Source organism: Prunus avium, chromosome 6, assembly GCF_965620075.1.
Source record: "Prunus avium chromosome 6, drPruAviu1.hap1.1, whole genome shotgun sequence".
Taxonomy (NCBI): Eukaryota; Viridiplantae; Streptophyta; class Magnoliopsida; order Rosales; family Rosaceae; genus Prunus; species Prunus avium.
This window is the reverse complement of record NC_142289.1, coordinates 11,518,356-11,538,099: the sequence shown is the minus strand read 5'-3', so window position 1 is coordinate 11,538,099 and position 19,744 is coordinate 11,518,356. Positions and strand designations below refer to the sequence as shown.

The window sequence follows — 19,744 nt, the reverse complement described above, 5'->3', positions numbered from 1 at the left end:
TAATTCTGGCTTAGTTAAAAATTCAAATTTAACTTTTTCTCCTAATTGGCTTGAAGTGACTCCATCATATTCTACCTGAAAGGGGTAAAGTAAAGAGATAAAGGGTAAACCTAAAATGACTTCATCCGCGATATTCTGGATCAGGACAAAGGATGTCTTAAAGCATATTTTATTTTGACATACATGGGCTTTTGGTAATTCATATTTTAACTTAAGGACTTTTCCGGACGCTGTGCCTAGAACTTCTTTAGATTTCCTATAAAACTGGGTTGGAATTAGACCTTCCTGAATACAATTTAAATCGGCTCCTGAATCAAATAAAGCAATTGTATTTAATTCAAATTCATTAATAAAAATACTGACTCTGGAATACCATTTCCTAAAATTAATTTGCTTAATTAAATTAATGGCTTTTTCTTCCTTATCAGACAACTCAGGTTCTGACTCAGAACTAGACTTACCAAATGGATTACTAGTTTCTGCTTTGGATTCTAATAAATTAATTAAATCCTGTTTAATTGCATAATTCTCAGTTTCTAACCTTTGGCTTATTTGTTTTAACTCTAAAATTTCTTTTTTAACTAGTTTAACCTCTAACTGAAGATCCTGGAGGGTGACTTCCTTCTTTCTATTAAATCTTTCTAAAGTGGCATTAAGACTTATCTTAGGAGGCATAGGGGAACTAGACTCTTCTTGACTTATGATTTTTCTAAGTTTCTTTAGGTATTCAGACTTTAACTCTGGATCCTGAACTTTACTAATTAAATCAATTAATAATTCTTCTTGTTCCTCTTGCTTAGTTAAAACACAAATTGATTTATTTAAAATTCTACAACATTTATCCTTGCATCCTAATTGAACTTTTGGTAATTGTAATGATTGGAATATACCTAAAGTCCCTAATAAGGAAATTTATAAGCAAAAATGGTCAATTAATGCATTTAAGCAAACTACGCATATTAAGACAGTAGAACAAGTCTATGCCTTAGGAAAAGAACATGAAACATGCCAATTACTTAATCTTGATGCAATTAAGAAACATAGGCAAGAAGGCAATAATTTTCTACATATAGGATTAGTTCAAGTTGCTGTTAAGCCCTTAACTAAATTAGGACTTAAATCTGCAATTTTATTAAGTTTAAGAGATGCTAGATTTAAAGATTTCGAAGAAGGAGTTTTAGGAATCATTGAGTCAAGTCTATGCCATGGTCCAGTACATTTTGATTGTTATCCAGATTTTACTGTAAGCCTTAGTGATCCGCATATTTTGAAAGTTTTAACTTTAACTATTAAAACGCACGGTTATAATGTTTTACCAGGTACCCAACCTTTAGCTTTAATTTATAGAATTTATTACAAAGTCACAGGCACCAACATTAATTTTCAAGCCTTAAGCAAAAGCCCAAAAAATCAAACGCTTTTAATTCAGAGTCATACCCAAAATGCTAATATTACAGTTCCCAAAATGATTAGGTGGTCAGATGTCAATTTACCTAAAGAATGGTTTTTAACCACTGAATGCCCCCCTAAGCCAGTTCAACGTAGTTTAAATGATTTAGATTATATTCAGCCTTATTTAGATGGTACGGTTAAAATCAGTTTTGATAGGCCAGTAAAGTCAACAGTTCAATTAGAACAATTACCTACGCCTAGTCAATCCTTTAAGTTTCCAGCAAGACATTCGTCTGCAGAGTCTTCTTCGATTACAGAACGAGATTTAGAAGCCGACAAAGCCTTAATTGATTTCAAAATTAATGAATTAAGAAAAGCCAAACAGGTTGTCCAACCAAGCTACAAAGCCCCTATTGCACCTCCTGAGCCAATACAGCCTACGTCACCTACTAGGTCAGATGCCCAAGATTCTACTTTTGAGGTTTATAATTATGATGCCCAATTAAGAGTCCTTAATAAGCCATTTAAAATTCATTGGTCCAAATTAGATGCCCATTTCCAAGCCCCTGAAAATGCCGAAAGAAAAGCCAAGTATCATGATTTTTTCCCCCAAGCTCAAAGAAAAGAAATTTTCAATGAGTGGAAAGAATATCTCAAAGCCACTAGGTCCGAGTCACCTTATTTAGATTTCGTAGAAGCCAAATATCTAAGTCAAAAGTTAGTTACTTTAACCCAAGAAAAATGGGAAAAAGCCGATAATACTAAAGTTGTCAGTACTCACCCCCCAGTTGAAGCCATAGTAATCAATCATAGGAATGCCAAAATTACTGCAAGCCCTTACAAAGTTGCTGAGTCAAAAGATGAACCAGTCAAAAAGGTCATAGAACAAAATAATTATGCCAACACAAGCCTAATAGTAATAGGTAAACAATTAGATAAGATAGAAACAAAAGTTGATAAATTAATTACACAGGAAGTTACCCTTAAGCCAAAGAAAGAAAAGCCTTTAGTTCACTTTAACCTAAAGCCTGAGTCTGCACTTAAAGTCAGTCCAACAATGCGTAAAATAGAGGAAATGTTTCAGGAATTAACCCCAGTTAAACCTAAGCCAAATAAGGATAAAGACAAAGGTAAAGATGAAGAAACTTCAATTAAAGTTTTAAGTTTTGATGTCAATTCTGATAGTGAGTCAATTATGTCTTCAGAACCAAGCCAAAGTCTAGAGTCTGAAACTAGCAATATTTCTAAAATAGAAAAAGCCTTTAGCAATCTCCAAGTTAACCAAGATGCCCAGAGTCTTAAAGTCAGTCGTTTAACAGGCAAAGTTAATCCTACAAGTCTTACCAAGAATTGGTATCCTAAGCCTACGCCTCCAGATGTCCAGTTTGAAGAAAGAACCCAAAGCCAGTTCTCAGTGTCTTCAGATAAATTATACGAATGGAATATAGATGGTTTATCCGAACAGGAAATACTTAATAAGTTACAACATATGTCTATGGTAGCCAATAGTTATGCCACTAATCATCAGTTAAGACAGTCAGAAATAGTTTCCCTTTTAGAAACAGGTTTTACAGGAACACTTCGTTTCTGGTGGGATAAACATCTCACAGAAGCCGCCAAGCTTACAATAATTCATGCCTTTAAAACAGATGAGAATAATTACCCTATTTTAGATGAAAGAATAGGAACAAGCATAGAAGACGGAGTCAATGTCCTTTTATATACCATAATTGAGCATTTCATAGGTACGCCCAGTAGTACAACAGCTAGAATTCATGATCAGTTAAGTAATTTAAGATGCCCTAAGCTAAGCGATTTTAGATGGTATAAAGATGTTTTTATTTCTAGAGTTATGCTTAGAGATGATAGTAATCAAGCCTTTTGGAAAGAAAAGTTTATTAACGGTCTTCCTAATTTATTTGCCCATAAAATTAGAACAGTCTTAAGCAATGAGTCAGGCCAAATTAATTATGATGAGTTAACCTACGGTAATATAATTAGTACAATTAATCAAGTCGGTATGAAAATGTGCGTAGATTTAAAAATAGGAAAATCAATCCAAGCCGATAGTAAAAATGCTAAGTACGAATTAGGAAATTTTTGTGAGCAATATGGTCTAGCACCGGTCCCGCCGTCTAGACAAGTCAAAAGAGGCCATGATAGACGTTTTAGTAAAAGACGCCATTATTCTCGCAAAAGAAATTCTTTCAGTGATAATGATAAGTTTTATAGTAAAAGAAAGTTTACCCCTAGGAAAAACAGATGGTCAAAAGGTTATTCAAAAGGTTTTAGGAAAAGCCCCCGACAAGGTAAAAAGAATTACTTTAAGAAAAGCACAAATAAAAGCAAAGTTAGATGTTACAAATGCAAAAAGCAAGGTCATTATGCTAATGAGTGCAAAGTTAAAGAGGCAATTAAACAATTAAAGTTAGCATCCGAGGAAGAAGCTAAGTTAATTAAAGTCTTAGAGTTAGCCAATACTGAGTCAGATCCTATGCCTACAGACAGTTCACATGCCTACAGTTCAGATAGTTCCCAGTCTAGTGAGCCAAAAGTTCAATTAGGATGCAAGGATAAATGTTGTAGAATTTTAAATAAATCAATTTGTGTTTTAACTAAGCAAGAGGAACAAGAAGAATTATTAATTGATTTAATTAGTAAAGTTCAGGATCCAGAGTTAAAGTCTGAATACCTAAAGAAACTTAGAAAAATCATAAGTCAAGAAGAGTCTAGTTCCCCTATGCCTCCTAAGATAAGTCTTAATGCCACTTTAGAAAGATTTAATAGAAAGAAGGAAGTCACCCTCCAGGATCTTCAGTTAGAGGTTAAACTAGTTAAAAAAGAAATTTTAGAGTTAAAACAAATAAGCCAAAGGTTAGAAACTGAGAATTATGCAATTAAACAGGATTTAATTAATTTATTAGAATCCAAAGCAGAAACTAGTAATCCATTTGGTAAGTCTAGTTCTGAGTCAGAACCTGAGTTGTCTGATAAGGAAGAAAAAGCCATTAATTTAATTAAGCAAATTAATTTTAGGAAATGGTATTCCAGAGTCAGTATTTTTATTAATGAATTTGAATTAAATACAATTGCTTTATTTGATTCAGGAGCCGATTTAAATTGTATTCAGGAAGGTCTAATTCCAACCCAGTTTTATAGGAAATCTAAAGAAGTTCTAGGCACAGCGTCCGGAAAAGTCCTTAAGTTAAAATATGAATTACCAAAAGCCCATGTATGCCAAAATAAAATATGCTTTAAGACATCCTTTGTCCTAATCCAGAATATCGCGGATGAAGTCATTTTAGGTTTACCCTTTATCTCTTTACTTTACCCCTTTCAGGTAGAATATGATGGAGTCACTTCAAGCCAATTAGGAGAAAAAGTTAAATTTGAATTTTTAACTAAGCCAGAATTACATAGTCTTAAGTCATTACAGAAGTCAGCTATTTCCAAGTCAGTTAAGTTAATTCATAGTAAAAATAAGCAAGTTAATTTTCTTAAAGAAGAAATTAAGTTTAAAAGGGTAGAACAACAATTAGCCGACAAGTCGCTTCAATTACAGATTAGTAAATTTGAAGATAAGTTAAAAAATGAAGTTTGTTCTGATATGCCCAATGCCTTTTGGCACCGTAAGCAACATGTCGTTTCTTTACCTTATGTCAAGTCATTTAGTGAAAAGAATATTCCTACTAAAGCCCGTCCAATTCAAATGAGCCAAGAGTTAATGGAATTATGCAAAGCCGAAGTCACGGATTTAGTTAACAAAGGAATAGTTAGGAAAAGTAAGTCACCATGGTCTTGTCCAGCTTTTTATGTTCAGAAAAATGCCGAGTTAGAAAGAGGAGCCCCACGATTAGTTATAAATTATAAGCCTCTTAATTCAGTTTTAGAATGGATTAGGTACCCAATCCCTAATAAAAGAGATTTAGTTAATAGATTAGGAAAAGCCGTTATCTTTAGTAAATTTGATATGAAAAGCGGTTTTTGGCAAATTCAAATTAAAGAATCAGATAGATATAAGACTGCATTTGTTACCCCTTTTGGTCATTATGAATGGAATGTTATGCCTTTTGGATTAAAAAATGCCCCTAGTGAATTCCAGAATATTATGAATGAAATCTTTAATGCTTACAGTCATTTTTCCATAGTATATATAGACGATGTTCTTATTTTCTCTGAGTCAATTGAGCAACATTGGAAGCATCTACATAAATTTCTTCAGATAGTCAAAACTAATGGTTTAGTTGTTTCAGCCAAGAAAATCAAGTTATTTCAGGTCAATGTCAGGTTTTTAGGTTTCAACATAAGCCAAAGTCAGATAAGCCCAATCAATCGAGTCATCCAGTTTGCTGATAAGTTTCCAGACCAAATTCTAGAAAAAAGTCAACTTCAAAGGTTTTTAGGATCTTTAAATTATGTTTCTGATTTTTATCAAAATCTAAGAAAATTATGTAAGCCCCTGTTTGATCGTCTCCAGAGCAATCCTCCTGCCTGGACTCCAAGCCATACAGAAATAGTTAAGCAAATTAAGATTCATGTCAAATCTCTTCCATGCCTAGGTATTCCCTCAATTCATGCTTTTAAAATTGTTGAAACAGATGCCTCTGAAACAGGTTATGGTGGTATTTTAAAACAAAGAATAAGCCCTGAGTCTCCTGAACAAATTGTTCGTTTTCATTCCGGAGTCTGGAGTCAAGCCCAAGTTAATTATAGTACTATTAAAAAAGAAATTTTATCTATTGTATTATGCATAAGCAAATTTCAAGATGATTTATTAAATCAAAAGTTTTTAGTTCGTGTTGATTGTAAGTCTGCAAAACATGTTTTAGAAAAAGATGTTAAAAATATAGCTAGTAAGCAGATTTTTGCACGATGGCAAGCAATTCTGAGTGTTTTTGATTTTCAGTTAGAATATTTGAGAGGTAGTGAAAACAGTATCCCTGATTTTCTTACAAGAGAATTTCTACAGGATAAACAGGCAGAGCCATGTCAAGCAAAGAAAAAGACAAGCAAAAAATGCAATACAGTCAGACAAGCCAACCAAGCCCAGGCCCAAGCCAAGCCAGAGTCCTTCCAGCTACCCTAATGCCTATGCCAGTCAAACAAGAAGCCAATGCCCAACTTGTGCCTTTTCCAGGTTATATGCCAATTCCAGTTAGGAATAGTTTTAGCCCTTTAAGCCAGCCTTCTCTACGCCCTAATTATCAGACAGCTTTAGTTTCCCAGTATGATCCTTTTATTGTTCATGCCCCTATGCCTTCCCAGTGTCACAACCCAAGTCAAAGCCAAGCCCAAAGGTCTAAATATCATCCAAAAAGCAATTCTCATATTTTTATTGTTGAACCTTATCTAGAAGATTTGAATGACCCAGTTAAAATAGCTAAGAAGTTCTTTCCTCCCAACATGCATTATTTTCCAAGTCATCCTTCTGAGTCTTTGAAGTTTTATAGGGACATTCTTTATGAAACCCAATCAGCAGACATTAAGCCCATCAAGGACAAACAAACAGAAGCCACTATTTTCCATTCCATTTATATACGCCAAGTCATTAAGCCAGAACACTGGAGTAAAAATGCCTATGATCAAAAGCCACTTCAATCAGGCCTTATTTATAATTATGGAGACTACATTGATGCATGGTATACAATTTTCTTTCATCAATTTGAAGACTTCAGTCATTCATGGTTCATGAACTTCGATGCCAAATTCAAGCCTTATTTTCCTTACTGGTTTCTCCAATGGTGGAACATTAATGGTTCCTGTTGGGAAATCCTTCCAGAAGGTCTACGCCCCACATTTAATTATTTTTGTCAGAAGCACCAACTAACTAAGCAGGAGAAATTCTTCCCTATGCTTCTTCATTTCTTTGCCAAATATAAGATTCCATGGATTCTAAAATGGAGCTATCAGATTAATTGGGACACCAGATTTCTATGCCGTCATTATGTAGTCAAATGGTGGGACAAAGTCATTCTAAATAATATTATTAATCAAGTCCATGCAAGTTATCCACCTATCCAGATGCCAGTCGCTCAAGCCAGAGAAGCCTCTCCAAGCAGTTCAAATGCCTCCCTCAAAGGGAAATCTAAGAAAGAATTAACAGAATTAGCAGAGCAACTCCTTGCTCAAGTTTCTCAAATGAAGGATGAAGATGAAGACAATGCCAGTCCAAAGTCTGAATCTTCTTCAAGCCAGATGCCCAGTCAACAATTTAGTCAGAAGCCTAAGCCTAGATGGTCCGATTATGTGCCCGACAGTCAAGATCCATATGATCTCTCTGAAGATTGAAGCCTTCCAAGTCAAAGATGCCTCTGCCAAAGTTAAAGTAGCCGAAAGCAGAGTTAAAGTCCTTTCACCCATGTGAAAGTAGATGCCTTTCTGTTTCTCCAGAGTTAAAGCAAAGATATGCCCTTCAATTCAAAGATGCCCTGACAAGTTAAAGATTTTCAAAGATGCCCATGCCTTTCAATTCAAAGATGCCCATGCCCTTCAATTCAAAGTAGCCTTTTCAGAGAATGCCTTTCAATTCAAAGATGCCCCGACAAAGTTTAAGTTAAATATTTTTCACTTAAGTTAAAGTCAAAGTTAGTTCAAAAGTTATTTTGTCTTCTCTTGTAAGCCAAGGCTATAAGTTAGAAGTTTTCATTTCAGTTTTCGTCAAGCTTTGTTAAGTAAGCATTGTAAGTTTCTTCAGTTTTCAAAGTTCTCTCAGAGTTTGTAGACCTGAGGCAACTACAATAGTTGTGAGTGAGAGTGGAGTGTGAGTGTCCTGCGTGACATTGCTTGCTTTCATTGAACTAAGATTTCTGTAAGTTCTTACTTTGTTTTCAAAGCTTCCACAGTTAATAATATTTCCAATTAATATTATTTTCTGTGTTTATCTTTATAGTCTTTAAATTCTAATTTATGTTAGACCAATTATTTTCATTAATTTATATTCTTTATTTAATTAAACTTAGTGCTCTCATAATTTTTTATTTGTATAATTTATTCACCTATGTTAATTTTCTTTTAAGTCTATGATTAATTTATTAGTTTCAATTTGCATCCATTCATTAATTTATTTTATTCATTATTTCTCTATTTTTTATTTTTTAGTTGCCCAAGTCATCTTCCAAGTCAACTATTTTGTTATACTCTCTATTCTCTTCCGTAGCTAACAATTCCATTTCTTCTTCCATGTCTTCAAAGTCTTCAAATTATTAGTCTTCCAATTATTAAATATACAAACCAACTCTCTTAAAGTCAAGCTTCCATTTCTAACTAGTTAAAAATCCTTTTTAATCTAGTTCTTCTAGAGGTTCTAGTCCCCTTCTATATATATATATATATATATATATATACAGAAATTCTCTTATGCGGATATCCGGACGTTATTATCGTACGGACGCAGTGTATTTTGTACTACCCCTCTTTGTTTTCCTGCCTGTTTACAATAGGATCCGCACGATAATAACGTGCGGACATCCGGATAAGAGAATAACTGTATATATATATATATATATATATATAACATACAAAATCCAAAAAGAAAATTAAGAAAAAGAAAGGAAACACATGCACTATAATATCATTAAGTGGGGTACATTGTATGCGTGGGTAAGGTTTGTGTGTGAGAGAGGTAGCAAAAGTGTGTGTGTTGGGTAGCAGAAAGAGAAAAAACAATATAAAAATCTTATGATAATTATAGATAAACAAAACAAATGTCGCTGTTTGATCGACAAAATGATGAAGCAGACCCATAGCAAGATGGAAACTACTTTGTCGAGTTTTCAGAGCAATAATTGATCCTCTCTCTCTTCTAGTACATCTGAGCTGAGCCCCAACCCACCACCACACAATGGAATCTTATCTTCTCATGTATTTTGATTTATAAATTTTGTGTTACATCCGGTTGATTGATCCCCAGAATCAATTCTAGATGTGTTGTTTTGATTAAGCTAGCGTATACCAAAATAAGGCCATTATGGCGTCAGTTTCAGTTTCAGCAGACCTCTTCATTGACAAATTTGTAGCAATTCTCGAGAGTGAAGCAGCCTCCATTGCGGGTGTTGGTGATCAAGTTGATGAGATTAAGCGGGAGCTGGAATTCATGAAAGCCTTCTTAGCAGATGCTGACGGGGCCAACAAAGCACACACACAAGTAGAGGAAGTGTGGATCAGAAGCGTTCGAGACTTGACCAATGATGTTGAAAACATCATTGATGAATTCATGTATCACGTGTACGAGCAGCAAATTGGCGGTCGATTTGCCAGGTGGATCCACAAAACCATTCACTTTCCAAAGCACCTTTGGTATAAGCGTAAAATAGCCAACAAGTTACAGAAAATCGTGATGGCAATTAGAGCTATTACAGAGAGAAATCAGAGATATGGTGGTGGTGCAGCTGTAGAAGGAAAAAGTACTTCTTCTGAGGATATTCTCATATGGGTGCAGAATCAAGCGGAGTCTTCTCTTTATCATGAGGAGGATGAACTCGTCGGGATTGAAGGTGATAAGAACTTGTTAATGGGATGGCTGACGAACGAAGAGCAACGCCAAACTGTTGTGTCTGTGGTCGGGATGGGAGGATCGGGGAAGACAACTCTAGTTGCAAGGACTTTCAAAGATGAAATTGTAAAGAGACATTTCGAATGCTATGCATGGATTACTGTTTCCCAGTCTTATGTGATTGAAGACTTACTTAGAAGATTGATCAAAGAATTCCACAAAGCAAAGAAGGAAGAGGTCCCTGCAGACATGAATGCCATGAGTTATAACGAATTGCTGGAGATTTTGGTGAACTACTTGGAGACTAAAAGGTACCTAGTTGTATTGGATGATGTGTGGGATGTCCACCTTTGGGAGAAAATAAGGTTTTCATTTCCAGATAAACAACTTGGAAGTCGAGTCATGCTTACAACTCGACGAGAAGACATAGCATCCTCTTCTTTTGGAGTTGAAAGCCATGTTCACAAGATTCAACCGCTGGAAAAGGGTGATGCATGGGAGCTCTTCAGCATGAAAGCATTCTCAAGTTACCCTAACAAATCTTGTTCAACAGAAATTCTGCCATTAGCTCGGGAACTTGTGGAGAAGTGTGAAGGCCTACCTCTTGCGATCGTAGCCTTGAGTGGTCTTATGTCTTCTAAGAAGTCACTTACAGAGTGGAACACAATCTACAACAGCTTAAATTGGCATTTAACAAACAATCCTTTGCTAGAACCTATGAAGAGCATCTTGTTGTTTAGTTTTAATGATTTGCCATACCGACTGAAACAATGCTTTCTATATTGTTCCCTTTTCCCTGAAGATCATGTGATCGTAATTACTAGGCTCGTCGCATTGTGGGTCTCTGAAGGATTTGTTGCACATGTCGAAGGGCTCACGCCAGAAAAAGTTGCAAATAGCTATCTTATGGAACTCATTTTTCGTAACATGCTACAGCAAAGGTTTCGAGGACACCAAGTAGCTTGTAAGATGCATGATCTTTTGCGGGAGATTGCTCTGTCTATAGCAAAAAAAGAAAAGTTTTGCGCTGTACATGATGGGAGTGAAACAGTAGAAGAAACAGGGGCACTCCGTTTGTCAATTCAAACAACTAATGGAGAAATTGTATCATGCACAGGTATATCACGGCCTCGTTCGTTTCTCGTCTTTGCCACTGGCGTATCCTCATTCTCTTTCTCAAATAAATTACCTTTTGACCTTAAATTGTTGAAGGTTCTAGATTTGGAGGATGTCCCACTTGATTGTCTGCCAGACAATCTAACATCCTTATTTAATTTAAAATATTTAAATTTGAGTGGAACTCCAATTACGGAGCTTCCGGAATCCATTGGAAAGCTCCGCAACCTTCAGGCCTTGGACATCGTGCGGACAAAAATAGAGGCACTTCCAAGAGGGATTTCCAAGTTGATAAACTTGCGCTATTTATTTGCGGGCAGGCTCGGAAAGATAATTGGGGTAAGAATGCCATCAGGTATTAGTAAGATGAAGAAATTGCAAACTTTGACATATATTGAATCAGAAGGAAACATTATTAGACTTATTGGAAATATGACCCAGCTTACGAGACTTGGCATTTCAAATGTGAAAGAAAGAGACGAGGAGGACCTATGTGCCTCAATTCAAGAGATGAAGGTCATTTCCAAGTTGGGTTTATTGGTAGTTGATGGAGAGGAATTTCTTCGAGTTGACGCATTGTCTTCACCGCCTCCCCCCCTTGATAGTCTTGAATTGGTCGGCAAATTGGAAAAGGTACCACATTGGTTTTGTTCACTCCACTCTCTCACATATTTGAATCTGCGTGGGTCCGAACTTGAAGAAGATTTACTACCTCATATTGAAGCGTTGCCCTCTCTACGTTATCTTTGGCTTGATAATGCCTCTGTTAGGAAAGAGTTATGTTTCAACAGAGGCTTTGTGAAACTTTGGAATTTGCAGTTTCGAAATTTCGCATTATTAAATAAGATAACTATAGAAAAAGGGGCAATGCCAAATCTCCAGTTCTTAGACATTCGTAGTTGCATGACGTTAAGAACATTGCCACAGGGTATTGAGCACCTTACTAAACTACAAGGATACATATTTGATAATGTTTCAGACAAGTTTAGAGAGTCCGTTGAAGAAGGAGGTGTGGATCATGTAAAGATGCTACTCGTCGACGAGAGATGTAAGAAATATATGTAAGTACCTTTTATCCTTTCATTGACTTTCCTAAACTTAATGATTTGGAATATTTCCAAACTTAATGATTTGGATGTAAAGCCATATAAATTGTTTGTTAATTAAAATATTGCTTTTGTCTTTTTATATATTTTGCAGAAACAAGTCCATACCAATTGAAGATTTTGAGTTTACGTGGTTAAATGTATAAGACTTTTAACAAACATCAAGGTACCCAAGTTGATGTTCATAAAATTGCATCTGTCGCTTCAGCAATGGGCATATGTATGTCGATGATTAGCTTTTAGGATTTGGATCATGGATTCTTTTATATTCTGCGTGTTTGTACTTTCTTCTATGTTAATTGTGTTTGTACTTTCTACAAAAATTGATAAGGAAAAGACACGGTCAGGATACAAAATGGGGTCTACTGTTCAAAAGCTAATTTTAACCGGCCACATAACTCTCTTCTCTTTTGTGGTTCGACCAAAAAAAATAAGTACCTGTTCATTGTAGAGCTAAAAAACTGTAACGGAGAATTTAAATCTCGACGTAGAAGTTGAATCGGAGTTGGCCAAATCGAATAGTTCCTCGAAAGAACGAGCATATAAACCACAATCATGGCTAGATCCTTCCTGAAAAAAGGTTACAGAGTTGGCCAAATATCATGAATCTCGTGCACAACTTGAAACTACTTTCATAAATAAATAAAATGAAACAACTACCACTAAATCTCTTACTGTACCAAAAACAGTAAAAGGCACACCATTCATTGTGGCAATTTAATGCTCTAGTACATTGAATTCCGTTGTTTATTGTGTGGTAAACCAGTGGAAAGAATTATCCAAATTACAAAAAGGAATGTAACAAACAATGAAAAGCCCACCACGCTTTAAAGTCCCTAATACATCAACGCTTTAAAGTCCACGGTTCAAATCTAATAATGAAGAATCACTTCTCATTTCTTTTTTAAAGTCCCTAATACATCAACGTAAAATTTGTAATCAATTCATTTTACAAATTTGTAAAAGAAAATATCAAGTTACAACACCCTGAACTGGCTAGAGGAATAGAAGTCAGCATACAAGTACAAATTTATATGCATCAGATACACATTCCGGCAAAGACACACACAAACAAATGCAGAGGGAGGAAAAGAGGAAAAGAGAGCAACCATTGTGTGTGTCTTTCCTGAGTTGGTTTGTCCAGTATTTACACGGATGTTGTAGTCATCAGGATATTCAACGACTGAGGAACCTTCATCCTCAAATAATGGTCTTGCACGACAATATATCTTTATGTTTCCTGGAATTAAAGGCTAGTTAGAAAATACAACCCCGTTGAACTTTTGTAAGATCAATTAAATACCTCAACAACCTTGAAAATTAAATTTAAAAGTGCTTATGTGTGGCATGCCTTTTTTTATGGGTGTGAGTGACTGCGTGAGAGAGAGAGAGAGTCCCATAAGGAGAAAACTCACAGAAGATGAGTACCTTTGGCTGTCAATAAGTCGTTGAACAACCTTCTCTTCTCATTGATCAGCGGAGAAATTCTAGCCTCAGTTTCAAGGGCAAATTGATCTGGCATTTAAATGTAGACAAACTTTCAAATCCATTAAGATAACCCAAGAACATCAAAAACCTTACAAAAAGTAACGCTGGGGTGAAGGACATTAAGTTTTGTTGGATTAACTAATCTCAAAGTGCAAATACATCACAAGAGAAAAAGAAAAAAGTAGTTTTATTTTGTTGCAATGTAATATCAAACCTTGTACCCATGTCAAAAAATATCACTCATCTTGAATTTAGACAGAAGTCCCATACCACCCACTTCAGAAATCCTTTAAACCGACAAACGCAAAATCAAACAGCATAACCAAATCTCTTAATTACAATATAGCTTTTGGGTTTTATTGGCAAGAACACCAAGATAACGTGTAACTCTTTCGAGTTTGGCATTAGAGTACTCGTGCAACTCGCTTGCTTCTTGTCTCAACTCCAAGTAATCTTCTCTAGCAAGCTGTCCAAAAAGAAATGTTGTAGCAGACCTCCTAAACCCAACATAATCTTCACATAAAAACAGTGAAATAACTTCAAAAGGCTCCAGAACAAACGCAACCACTTATTCTCTCACATTATGCACAAAGCGTTCACATTCTCCAAGCCAAATTATCATAGTTTCAAAATGCATTTCCAACAACTCACACTCTTGAACCACAAACCACTGACTTTAACACTGATTCAGTTCAAAACTCCATTAATCACAGCTCATACCCTAATTAACAAAACCAAACAACGCATTACCTTAACTTGGTCCTTGAGTTTCTGGAGCTTAGAAGTCACAGAGTGGTTGGAGAGCTCAGACTGAGCCAAAGCCGAGGCAGCAGAGATCGAGTACCTCCGAACTAAAGGCGCACCAGGCTTGTCATCGTCATGGTCGAAGCTCGACGCCGTCGACGACGAAGAAGACAACTTCCTCGGTTCAAAGCCACTGACCTCCCAGTTCCACCTATTGTTGTTCCTCTGCTCCGCCATTGCCGTCTCCCCCACAAACCTAGCCCCAAAATTCAAAACCACAAAAGAAGCCAAAATTGCTTCTCAGTGGCTCTGGCTTGGTCTCTGTGGACCTAGAGTATAGGGATCATCTAATTTCAGCCATTTTCTTTTTCTGTTTTCCTTTTGGGATATATGAATGGAGTGAAGACACTGGGAATATGTATGTCTGTACTGTACTACCTGTGGTTGGGCTGGGAACGACGGCGTTTGGACATTTTGGGGACACTCCTTGGCTTTTTGAGTCACAAAATTTTGGGAAATTGGCGGCTTTGCCCCCGGCGCACCTAATTTTCTCAATAATATCCCCATTTTGAAACCTAATCACAAATGTCCCTCATAAAACTCCCAATTGAGAGTGTATCGCCCCTCTATCACTTGTTTTTTCTTCTAAGTCTTTGCTCTCTCACTAATCATCTTCTGTCTCTAGTCTTTCTTCGACTCACGCCCTCCGTCGTTGACCTCCGCAGAGAGGCCAACGTCGCCATCCGACTCGCGAGCTCCACAGACAAGCCACAGTCGTTACCAGCGACCTCCATCGTCGATCTCCACGATGGTGCGAATCCTCCAACTCAAAGCCTCTCTGTATAATCTGGTTTTCTCTCGACTTTCAGAGCCAGTAAACCCACCCCACCCCCTCCCCCCAAATCGCAATCCACACTCATTCTCTGGGCTTCGTCTTCAAATCCCAAATCTATATAAATTCTGAGTCTCTCACCTCTTTCTTTGCTAGTTTCTGCAATTTTAGAAAATTATGTTTGTTAAGTAATATTCTTGGAGAAATTATTGATTAATTTTGAGTCTCAAGGATTATGAGAAACTAATGGGTCTTCTTAGGGATTTGGTTAGCAGCAGACAATGTTATTGGCAAAGATTAGGAAAATTAATTGTTCTGTACTATTTTTGCTGTTTTTTGAAATTTTATGGTGTCTAACAGAGTTTGTTTTATATTTTGCCTCAGGTTTCAGTTTGAAATACTTGCTTAAGAGGCTACATTCTGTCAAGAGGTATGAATAGCTAAAACTGTTGCTTTTTGGTTAAGAGGTATATTTGCTTCAAAATCTTGTTACCATTATCCACTTGAAATTGTTTGCTACTATCTATATATATAATGTTTTGATCTGAAAATGCGATGAAATTATTGAAGTGCTTGAAGGTAGGCATTGCCCTAATTTTTTTTAAACTGTTATCCACATGTAAATGTGCTGGATGATGAGTAAGAGAGATGTTAGTTTATGCAACAATAACAATAAGAGGTTGATGGATGCTGCAGCTTGTTTTCATTTTACTTTGTTGTTGTCCATTTGGGTATGGGGAAGGATAATCAATCTGCAAATATCGATTGAAACTTGAACCCTTAACATATTTTTTTTTTGGGAGCAATCAGATATATCCATGTTGCTGATGCCCCTTTGGTCTGCAATATAAATGTTGTTTTTCTTTTTATTTTAGAGCAATCAGATATAGTCTTGTTGATGCCCCTTTGGTTTGGAACATAATCTCTCAGTTGTGCAGACAATAGTGAAATTGTATAGTTAGATTTTAAAAAAAACCAAAACTAATATGTTTTAGTATTATTACGGTTAATTCTTTTGTTTGTTCAAATTAATAATCCTGTCCTCCCTGCTATAAACATGTCAGTTTGCCAATTTGCCAATGTCATCCCCCTCACATACTTCACATGGCCAGGTTCTTTTGAAGGTTTTCTTTTGCTTATTGAATTTTATTACTCAGTTAGGTTTTTATTCTGACCAAAAGAAATTGAAGACACACATTTTTACTTGTGAATGAGAAATGTTAAAGATCGGTGGAGATTGATGGATTTTGGTTTTGCAGGTTTTTCAGCTCAAGGTTGATGATGGGGTAGCCTACGGGTTGATTTTTTTTTTTTTGGCCACTTTTTTATGTATATCTTAAGATGTAATGAGATAACATTGTTAGTTCATCAATTCATGAAAGTCAAGTTAGAAGGAAATTTGTCAATCTCTAGTTTCCATGGTTTTATCGTTTCCCCTTGCAAAGAAGAAAAAAATACAAATGTAACCAAATTAGTGATTTAATTGGCAAATGCCATGACAGATTGTATTGAATATGTATTGAACATGTATAGCCCTTTATTGCTTGAATATGTTGTTTTTATATATTCGCAAGCATATGCAATGGAAAAAATCTTTTATTTATATTATACATTGAAGAGAGCAACTGTATTGCTCGCGTATAACCTTTTTTTTTCAAGTCTGTGTTGGAATGAAATTAATGGGGGAGTAAGGAGTTCTTGGATTGCCATTGTATATCCCTTTATTGCTTGTGTATTGCTATTATATTGCCCCCATATATCCAATTTTTTCAATTCTGTGTTGGAATAAAATTATAGTGGGATTATGGGGTTTTTGTATTGCCATTGTATAGCCCTTTATTGCTTGTGTATTGCTATTATATTGCACCCGCATATCTTTTTTTTTCAAGTCTGTGTTGGAATAAATTTATAGGGGAGTATGGAGTTTGTGTATTGTCATTGTATAGCCTTGTATTGCTTGTGTATTGCTATTGTATTGCTCCCGTATATCCTTTTTTCAAGTCTGTGTTGGAATAAACTTATAAGGGGGAGGGAATATGGAGTTTGAGTATTGCCATTGTATAGCCCTTTATTGCTATATGGGAGCAATACAATAGCAATACCTAAGCAATTAAGGGCTATACAATGGCAATACAAAAACTCCATAATCCCACTATAATTTTATTCCAACACAGACTTTAAAAAGTTGGATATACGTGGGCAATATAATAGCAATGCACAAGCAATAAAGGGATATACAATGGCAATACAAAAACTCCATACTCCCCCATTAATTTCATTCCAATACGAGACTTGAAAAAAAAAAAAAAAGGTTATACGCGAGCAATACACTCTTCAATGTATAATATAAATAAAAGTATTTTTCCATTGCATACACTTGCGAATATATAAAAACAACAGATTCAAGACTGAAATTTCTCAAGTAAATTGAACTCAATTTCATTCCATGAGGACTAAATAATTACATGGTCAGTCTGATACACAAATAGTTCCTCAATTACATTTGTTTTTTTTTCCTTATAACTACAGTACACTTCCTACAACTGAATGGAATGTTGTCCCACGCCAAATTGATGAAGGTTCTCAATGCCAACAATCTTCTAGAAGCAAAAAATATAGGTCCAACTGTCATGAAAAAAAGGGTCAATTATCTCAAGACTTAGAGTTAGGGTTTCAAATCACTAGAGACCAAGCTTGTGGGATATGGGCCGTGACATGATCTCATACTCTACCAATTGTTGCTTCACCTTCTCCAATTCATCCATCATCTTCCTATACAACAGAAACAAAATAAAGTAATGTCAATATGCACATATATAAATATGAATATACATAATAATACAAAAGACAAATTGGTATTAATGAGGTACATCTTTGATCTGCTCTATTGGAACCATCACTTTCCTTTTATGCAGATGTGCAAAGGCACAAACAAGCCCAATTTAAAATCTCCTACTTACGTATCAAGAAAAGACAAACTTAAACTCAAAGCAGACTAAGTTTCTTATAAAAATAGAGTTCATTGTTTTTCGTCTCAATTTCATTTGCAACTTATAACTCACATGGTATCCAAAATTTCAAGCAGTGCATGACAACTCAATCAAGTTAAATCCAGAACAATGAGAAAACAACAATATTGATCAATGAAAGAATTATGAAAGAGGCTGATCATTGATCAACAATATTAACTCCAGAACATAGACACCACAGAGGTATGCAGTACAATTTACTTTCATTCAATTTCTACACAAAAATAATCTTTTAGATTGATATAGCCATTCATTGCAAACTGAAATTTCACAGCCATGAGAATAATGCCAAGAGGAAGAGTATCATATCACCTAAGAATTGGAAAACATCTAATGGACGAGGAAAAGCAAACCTACTAACCACAAGACAAAAGACCTCACTGCTCAAGCTTGATCAGCGCACATCTATGTGGACGCTAACCCCCGTATGATCATATTGCTTATTTTTTCTATTCTTGGCATTGGCTTTGCACCATTTATGTTTCAATAGTATACATGAATTGTTCCAAATTAAAAACTTCAAACCGTAGGTCCTAATTATAGGCAGTAAATTATGACTTAATAAAAAATAGCCATTGGAGTTGGATCTAGGGAGCTGAAAGCATCACATGGCTCACCAAATCAGGGGACTACGTACAACAGAGGCACTAGTGCTAGCTAGTACTGCAGGCCAGGGTAGGGCAGGGCATGGCAAGGGACATTTGGATGCAAATGCTAGAGATATAGACCCTTTCTTTTAGGTAAATGAGAGAGAGGAAGCAGCAGCAGCAACAGCAGACCCTCTCTATGTTTATTTCTCAATTTCACAATGACACAAAACAATGTAGTATGAACTTGTTCACAGCACAAGTTAAATGGCGACGTCCAAACGAAAGGAACTCAAGATATGACACAAAAACGGAAAAATAAGAAAATAAATCTAATAGAATTCCAAATATCAAATGACACAACCAAGTATCCATTCACTATAAACTGACATAATATGGCACTTGTGTAAGTCCTCATGTAAAAACAGGGACATTTCTCAAGCATTGTTAAAAGGAAATCAAACTAATGTCAACAGTGATCTAACAAAACCATTATGCACTGTAAAGACATCTTCGTAAACAAATTATAATAAAACTCACATGTTCTTCCTTCCAATTAGATGGGTTCATTGGGTCCTCCTAGAAGTTCACCTTTAAGTATATACCATGAGAATTGTCCCAATTAGTTTGTATCTCAAAGAATACTATAGTGCGCTCATTAAGGTGATTCATCGAACACCTGCAGGCCATCTTTTTCATGCACTCATCAACTCAGCCTAACCAAACAAATAGAACCATATATACGGAACAAGCAAATAAGCATGATAAATAAAACGATGTACCAAGAATTTGGATTTTGAGCAATTTTCTAGACCACTATATGAAATTGAAACAAGCAGAAGAAAACCCAAATAACAGATGGGTATGAAAGTAAAGGCGAAAAGCTGAGCTGGGTACCTGGGACTAGGTATATGGATTTCAGGAATGCTGAAGAAAATTGAGAGATTTGTTGAACCGGA

General features: G+C 35.7%; 2 protein-coding genes across 9 annotated transcripts; one reads left to right on the top strand and one right to left on the bottom strand.

Moving 5' to 3' along the window:
* The first annotated feature begins 9,121 nt into the window (after window positions 1-9,121).
* Window positions 9,122-12,414, top strand: LOC110766444 (disease resistance protein RPM1-like). Its single transcript, XM_021969776.2, has 2 exons — window positions 9,122-12,060; window positions 12,200-12,414. Exons 1-2 carry the CDS (start codon window positions 9,359-9,361, stop codon window positions 12,249-12,251), a joined length of 2,754 nt encoding a protein of 917 aa, XP_021825468.2. The 5' UTR covers window positions 9,122-9,358; the 3' UTR covers window positions 12,252-12,414.
* Window positions 12,415-12,432: 18 nt separating this feature from the next.
* LOC110766443 (kinesin-like protein KIN-14A) lies at window positions 12,433-14,783 on the bottom strand. Of its 8 annotated transcripts, XR_002528157.2 has the most exons (5): window positions 14,344-14,782; window positions 13,808-14,059; window positions 13,534-13,620; window positions 13,215-13,345; window positions 12,433-12,675 (listed from the first exon to the last, which is right to left on the bottom strand). XR_002528157.2 is itself a non-coding variant. In XM_088255520.1 (3 exons), exons 1-2 carry the CDS (start codon window positions 14,572-14,574, stop codon window positions 13,579-13,581), a joined length of 273 nt encoding a protein of 90 aa, XP_088111646.1. In that variant the 5' UTR covers window positions 14,575-14,771; the 3' UTR covers window positions 12,971-13,345; window positions 13,534-13,578. The 8 variants fall into 8 exon arrangements, 2 of the variants coding, with proteins under 2 accessions (XP_088111646.1, XP_021825466.2); XR_015836737.1 differs by lacking the exon at window positions 12,433-12,675 and having other exon boundaries at window positions 12,971-13,345; window positions 13,808-14,106; window positions 14,344-14,783; XR_002528160.2 differs by lacking the exon at window positions 12,433-12,675 and having other exon boundaries at window positions 12,971-13,345; window positions 13,521-13,620.
* Between the last annotated feature and the right edge of the window lie 4,961 nt (window positions 14,784-19,744).